The sequence below is a fragment of the Sipha flava genome, unplaced genomic scaffold, assembly GCF_003268045.1.
Source record: "Sipha flava isolate LNK unplaced genomic scaffold, YSA_version1 223_pilon_pilon, whole genome shotgun sequence".
In the NCBI taxonomy this organism is placed as follows: domain Eukaryota; kingdom Metazoa; phylum Arthropoda; class Insecta; order Hemiptera; family Aphididae; genus Sipha; species Sipha flava.
In genome coordinates this window covers 527887-536196 of record NW_020272855.1, presented here as the reverse complement: position 1 = coordinate 536196, position 8310 = coordinate 527887, and the positions used below count along the sequence as shown (strand labels likewise).

At 26.6% G+C, this 8310-nt stretch overlaps 1 protein-coding gene across 4 annotated transcripts in view; it reads right to left on the bottom strand.

The window, feature by feature from the left end:
* Window positions 1-568: 568 nt before the first annotated feature.
* The window catches only part of LOC112683301, a 70127-nt gene continuing 62385 nt past the window's right edge, over window positions 569-8310 (bottom strand). For 2 of the 4 annotated variants that reach the window (XM_025554261.1, XM_025554262.1), the window contains one exon: window positions 7981-8061. In XM_025554261.1, the coding sequence (XP_025410046.1) occupies window positions 8029-8061 (33 nt within the window). In that variant the 3' untranslated portion in view covers window positions 7981-8028. Of the gene's footprint in view, window positions 587-7623; window positions 8062-8310 lie in introns of those variants that run through there. The other 2 variants (XM_025554263.1, XM_025554259.1) reach the window with 2 other exon arrangements.

Genomic DNA, 8310 nt, shown 5'->3' with positions numbered 1-8310 from the left:
TATATAATTCTTGATCAGAATAACTTGATCTTTATTTGTTTGTTTTAAACTATTTGTTATTTTATTATGGTACAATAATAAAAACAGTAAGTTTTATAAGTTTAACATACAATTGTTTAATTATTCAATTACCTATCTCTCTCAACATTACGTCTCAAGATAACATCGACCGTGCTACTCTGTTAAATAATATGGTATCGATCGTAGTATCCTGCACAACGATCATTACATATGGCTATATGCTACATTCTGGTGGCTGTTTATTGCGTGGAATTTGTAGCTTCAACTTATGATTCGAATACCGTCAGTGGTGCTAAAACTAAACAATTCAGGTAGGGCATACACTCGATGAGACCTAATCGACTCACGATTGTATTTAGAACTTAATAATACTTGCATTACGTGACCAATATTATTAGATAAATAAGATACGTGTATACAATCCACCGATAATGTGTATCAACGAACTAATTACTAACAGTGTTTGATTATAATTCACATTAACTGATGACTCGCCGACCCAATCACTGAAGACTGGTCCAACCAACCATCACTGAAATATTATGAGGCAAGGCATCTACTCCACCTGAAACCAGAATTCGGTGCCACTGAATATCATTTTCATTAATTTATCTTTACTTTTTTTAATTATTGTTATTTTTCTTTTGTACACATTAACATAATGCATATACACAAATTTGCTGACTAGATTACGAATGGTGATATTTTGAGAAAAATACTCATAGATGTTCTGGAATTGTATGTTTTCTTTCAAAAAACTCGTTTTGGAAAATCTGCAAAGTCGTATTTATACAAGTGATGCCCATGGAAAAATAAATTGTTGTCACCCTAGTAACTTTGATCCTTTTGTATTTGATCATGGATTTAATTTTTAAAACCAAAAATAACGAAAGACATCACGGGTAATCTGATATAAAGATCAATCGGTAACATAGAAATAAACGACATCGAAGAAAAAAAAATGTTACCATGACTCATAGTTAAAAAAAATGTTCTGCCATAAGTACATTGTATCTATTTTAGCCTGACACTAATAAATGTACACGTAAAATTGGGGACATGTGGTCACTTTTTAAATCAGATATGAAAAATAATTACAAAGATTAACAAATTATTTGTTGGTGATTTCTTCGGTACGAAGAAGACGAAGTTGAAAAACACGGAAATAAATTTTTTCCAAAAGTGACCATACTTGTAAAAAAAAAAAAAAAACAGTTTAGAGTTTAAATATAAAAAATTAACTAATTTGTTTTAATATTTATCTATTACTAATTCCAAAAATATTATTAGTAAATTAACGAACAAACATCATACATATGAATATATATACATCATAATATGAATATTATTCGTTATTAAATTTAGAAATCATCAATGTAATATAAGTCAAATAAACTTTGAATTATTAAGAAATTAATAAAAATTGAAATTTGAATTAATAAGATTTCCTAAGTTTTTATTTTTCTAATAATAGCAATTACATAATTAATCTATAATTTCAAAATTATTCGGAAAAAATAGTATTCTAAATAATATTATTTTCATACATTATATAAAATTTCTATTTGTCATATTAGATGAGAGTGAACGCAAATAAATAAATGTGAAAACACATGAATTTTATCAAACGATTGACGTTCGTGTTAACACAGTAGAGTGTTATTTTGATACGACGATGAATAACAACTGCTACTAGGTATTTGGTTCAATACTATTCTTGTGTGGTATGAAAGTACGAAAATATCCATTAATATTTCAATAAAGATAGTTCTGAATTTAGTTTATTGTGAATCCGTAGTAACATCGTTGTACATCGTTCGTAATACTTGACTGAATCTGAGTTGAGTTGTTTTTAACGTTAATCGAAAACAAAGATAAATCATCGCATTAATGATGACACGCGAAGAGAAATTAAATAGTATACTAATGTCTTGGTATAATAAAATCATTCAAATGTCAGTATTAGGTGTAAGGTTTTTGCATTTAATCTCGATAAAATTATGATATTTTTTTGTCAGGTATATTTTAACCTTATCTCGGTTGTTTCTTATTTTTTAATTCAGCTGTATTTTAAGTTACACTACATTGTACGATGAAATAAAAATAACAACAATAATAAATAACTCAAATAACATCACGAATGTATAACATTTAACGTGAGGCAATGTGTAATTTATATGATGATGAATCGGTCATGGTATTGTATAAATTGAATAAATTAAATAAGAGTATTACAAATCCTAAATTACAAGTTTACCTTAGTAATATCAGAATATAACCACTGAAATCGTTATTACGGTTACAGACTTTTTGGTAAAAGATTTTCTGGTCTGCAATATTTATGGCATTACGGCCAAATCGGAAATTGTTTGAAAAAGTGACATTCTCGAGGGACGGTGGATTAATAAAATCACTTTGGTAGTCATCGTCATGGAAAAACCGTGTATTTATATAGGTAGAGGTTATCGTGACTAACACGCTTGAAGATTTAGTGAACTATATCGTCACAGATATATATCCACCGTTTCATCGGTGTTTGAGTTAATGATCGAAAAATATGTTTCTGATTTCATCGATTGCGCAATCGAAGAATGGATAGGCGGTAAAAACCCGGTTACAGTTGTGGTAATATTAATGGAAATCATCCCTGTTGTCCGGACTCACATATCCCTAGTATATTTCAACGATTCAGAAAATTTTTTTAGGTTACTATTTGGTAACTATTCCAATGTAAAATTTGTTTCTACGAATAACAACATCACTTTTATTTTTTTATATATTTTTTTTTTGTTTTACTACTTTTTTTTTCGTGAAATAACTATCACTTCACACATAATATTTGTTAATATTATTATAACTTAGGTAAACCTACTGGTTTGGGAATTATGTTTTCTTTTTTGATAAAATTTATTATTTATTTATTATATGGTAAGTTAATAAAAGCTCCATACAATTTATGCATATTTAAGAGTCATTTTTTTATATTCAGAAAGTTTTTTAAATGACTATTTGATAAGATTGTAAAATTATAATAATACAGTTCTCTAAACAACCTTTTTTATTTATTTTTTATTTCATGTTATATGAATTAAAAATATTACAAAATACTTATCTAATCAATTTTATTAGTATTAAAAATACAAATTTTTCTTTTACTTTTTATTTGTTTTTTTTTAACGTTTTTCAAGTTTGAAACATACCAAAGTTAATTTAGTTCAAAAATATTAAAATGTTTACACTTTTAAACTAATATAAATGACCGATTATTGATTTTAACTTTGAAGACTTGTAATTTTGACACGTTATGTACCTATGCTTAATTATTTTATTGTGTCGTACATTCGTATTGCATTCAAAATGGATAAGAATTATTCAACACATTTATTTACCGTTTATTACACAAACATTTAATCATATTTACTAATTATATATCGAATGAATCAATTTATACAATTTAAATTAATAAAACCATTAGTCAATAATATGATGAAATCAATTATTTATTTAACTGTTTTTCTTTAAAATAGGAATTGGTAATACAACTTAAATCGAGACCGCATGTTACAAAATATTTTTAGAGTATTTTTACGAAAAAAAAAAAAAGATATATCCCACGTTGTTGTATAAAAATATATTGTAAAAATATTAATAACTTTTCGGCTGAATTCGATGTCTAATGCATAAAATCGAAAAATGAAATTTAAACACATAAAAAATATTATTCTTAGAGTATATATTTATATATTTATATTATTATATAATGAGTACAAGGTCTAAAATTGCAAATACATTTTACATATATTAAATGAACTAATCTATGGCAACAGAAAATAATAAATAGTTTGTTAAGATTGTATTTTTTTATTTTCACTGAAATATTGTATCTGCAATAAAAGATTTAAAGTATGCACAGAGTTAACTTAGAATTAATATATAAAATACTAACGAAGCGAATAAGTAATTATTACCCTGCTAGTTATACAATCATTGCAGTCTTCTAATTACGTGGACATAATAAATCGACCATTATTGGTACGTCAGAAAAACATACTCTAACATTAAAGGTAATTTGTAAATGATAATAATGTCAAAATCACAGCGTACCAATAATGATTTGTACGCTATTGATATAAATTGCTATACGTAATGACATTTTATTATACCGGTTATTGATGGTCTAACATAACCTTAAGAGCATGTACTCGATTGTAATAACACAATCCACTGGAGGTTCATTAAAAATAATAAAACATTATTGAAACTTTTGAAATCTTATTAAATGCAGTGATTTTACGGTGACTGTTTTTTGGTTTTGGATCGAATAGTAAAACCAACATATCGAGCTAGACATGGCCAATGTAGTCTTTAGAAATCCGGGCCAAGTATGATTAAAGTTATCAAAACAATATGTACGTACATGCTCCTGTTAAAGTATATAATTTACAGACGCAGAGCAATCGACACTGGACACACGCGAGAATTGAAGCAAAAGTATTAACAATAAAAACCGCAGTAACCGTAAAATAGGAGGAAATGATAGGAAAAATAAAGTCGTTTTCCGGGAGGCGTTTCTAAAATATTTTTTTATTGGACGTTTTCAGGAGCGGTTAACGACCGACCGAAATAATGTATGTTACGGTAATGTTTAAACACATTAAATTTATAATAAGCAACATTTCATAGCGCGCTAAGAAATGTAACTGTATTTTTGTTTTTGGTTTTTTATCACACACAAATATATTGGTATTTGTATAAATTTGTAATCACTTTTAACGGTTTATGTACCTATTGTTTTGTTTGTCCCCCATTTAATTTTCTTTTACACATTCGAGTTGTTTGAGTCACGTGACCGGCGATAATAGTATATTTACATTTGTATTTTATTAATGTTACAATTGGAACAGAAAAGTGTGCAGGTTTACGTTAAGACGAATCCTATGTTGGAAGTTTTTAGAAGTTAGAATATCTATACAATAACTACGCTGAGCCTACTATAGCACACGTGTCACTTTGTTTGCTGTGATTATGATGAACTACCACTTGCCACGACGGTTAGCTATTATCTTAAATGAACACGTTTTAACGTGGCATACTGGAGTTATTACTTTTTATTTCCTAAAAATATGTATTGAAAGATAATTTTTCAATAGTTTACTGTCCGAAACTCCAAAAAGAAATACCGGTTGCGACACTGATAACATTACAGCCGTTTAGTTAATGGCATTTGAAGCGTATAAAATGATATTAAGACGGTTGACAGATAAATAAGATTTGATATATGTTTACATTTTTTCTGAATGTGAAAATATGCATGTTTGTATTAATTGCATAGTTATACATAATCCGAGAATAAGTCGAACGACGTTGTAAGCAAAATAAAACCTAGTACATATGTATTTTTAAATAAAAATAGCAACTTATCAATAATAAAATATTGTAATTTAAAAGTATTGTGGAATATTCAACTTTCGGCTGTATTCAAATATATATTAATACGGTTATTTGTCAAAATTCACAGCTGAGAAATTAAGAAAATCTATGATATATCCTTTAATATTTTAAATGTATGCGTAAATTCTTTTGAAAACTAAAAATAAATTAGAAATTAATATTTACTAAATTAGTATACATATATAATGTAGAAATTATGTTTATAAAATGTTTACAAAGAAAACTGATATTTATTAAAATACTATTTAAAACCGTATACTACTCGTAATATCAAATTTTTATTCTTAATCTTAGGAATTTAATAAAAGAAAATTAAATTAGAGCTTATAATTGTTTGAATTATTATAGTTGTATTAAATACAATAGATAATCTAAATACTAATTTTATATATAAAAGAAAAACATATAATATCGATACGGACTAGTAATCAAAATGTAAATGGGTGTAAATTATGGCAGACTACTGAAGACAGATTGATGACCATGATAAAATACCATGAATGCAAAACGTTTATTAAGGACTAAAAATATTTTATACTTCCATCAAACATTTTCGTTGATTTTAAATGAGTAAACTTAATAGCTATTCTTGTTATTTTATTAATTGTAAAACTACATTACAAGACTCTCAAGTTTAAGCTATTACATAATTATATTATGCAAAGTAGCAATTTAATTATTTTTAAATACGACTCGTATTTACATAAAACATTTTTAAACAAATATAGTAGTCTGAGGAATTTATAGTTAGCATAGAGATATGTTGATTGTAAAACACATCCTTTCAAAATATTTTAAAATCGAACGAAATACCTACTATTACAGTTTTGGTCCCAAACTTTAACTAACTATTGAAAGTAAATAAAAGTGTATCTTTAATTCAAGAAAATATTGTTGAAATTGATTTCTTGATTTTGATAAATATTTATAAATATTTAATAAAATTCGATAAAAAAATCAATAAAATATTTTTTTTTTTTTTTACTTATATCTAATCAAAAAAAATAATTTTTCATATAAAATAACCTAAACTAATATAATAAACGAATATGTAATAAAATTGAAGTACTTTAATATTATAATTAAAAATAAATAATATAACATTATTTTAATATATTTTATCTTAAACAATTTCAAAACCTATTTTATGAGAAAACCATCAATAGATAAATATTTAATTGTAGCAGTGTAAATTATTCAATCATTGTAATAAAGTATTTTGTTACAGGCATATTTTAGTTACATATTATAACCCTTATCTATACCACTCGATAAGTTTAAAATAATTAGCTATTTAGTATATAAGGTATTACAATATTCACAATATTATTATTTGTATATTAATTATAATAACAAATATTTTCAAAAAACAGACTATAAAATTTATTTAGACCAATTTAGTGAATAATGTTTTTGAATAGGTTCTAATATAATCATTTAAAGAGAAAATAATTTGAATTCACTTAACCGAGAAGATTAATGTGTCAAAAATAGCTTACACTTAAACTGCACAGAATGTTCATAGAAATTATAAATCGCTATAATCGTGTTATTAGAAGTGAGAACCAAAGGATAGTGAACACGAACTAATTTCAAGAGAAATGATGGCGGAAGAATTGCCTTTTGAATGCAACATCGCCTTAGACGCTAACGCAAAAGCACACCATCAAGATTTTGTAGCAGTTTTTGAATGTCTCGGGGTTAGTATGTTTATACGCTGAAGACGGAATTGTTATAAGACACATGTATTATTTCAAATATAAGCATTACGCATTTACGATCAATGTACGATGACGGATGGGAAGGAAGAGCGTTTTGATGTTTACTTTATTGCTTTACGAAACTCTGAAAAATAAACTATTATTAAGGAGGAATACAAACTATTTTCGTAATTTTCAATGATAACAGTAGTAGTAAAGTTAATAGACAAAATGGGACACTCAATAAAAAAATTAAAAATAGGGAAAAAACATAAATATACGATTATATGTATACATTAATGTAAAAACAAGTGCATGCAAACATGTACACATAATATTATAATATTCAACCGTATATTATGTTATTAGGAGTACAGGAATGTAAAAATGTTAAAAAAAAAAATTGTAAAACTGTTGAGGTATACAAAGAATTCATTAGCAAATAAAATGCAGATATTTTTAATTAGGTTTACACGAGGTTGAGGAAACCACTTCTACAACTAACAATATAAAAACGATTGTCTACGATTTGTGCATATTTGCGTGTGTGTGTCGCGAATACACTAATATGACGTATTATTATTGAGGTTTACGCTGGCCATACATTAGGATTGAATGATATTTGTTTGAAATAAGTTGGTAAATAAATAAACTCTGGTCGATGAGATAGGAAGCGGAAGATCGCGCTGAAAAGTTTTTATTGGTTTTAAGACGTATATATGAAAAACGATTTGGTAAATCATAAATCGCGGCTGCGTCTCCGTTTGGCATTTGATACTGTTAAAGTCGTCGTCCCGCAAAAGCCACGATTTTATTATAAAAATCCCCGGAACGTATCGGGTTGAGAAGACAAATTTTATCGACCCAACTGTACAATTCTGTAGTCGCTCTGAAACAATACAGTATCAAATGAATAATTTTGTGTAATATATTATCACTGTGATTTTGTACGTAACAAAGCAGAAGGGAGGAGTGACGACTTTGAGGAGGTTAACATAGGGCATAGGCTCTCCCCTCCAGACATGAAGTTTTCTAGAAACTAATTATAGTATTCAGTATTTAGAAGAAGAAAAAAGGATTTAATATTAAAACACTATTGAAAATTTGTACACATTTTTAAATATGTATAGAAATATAC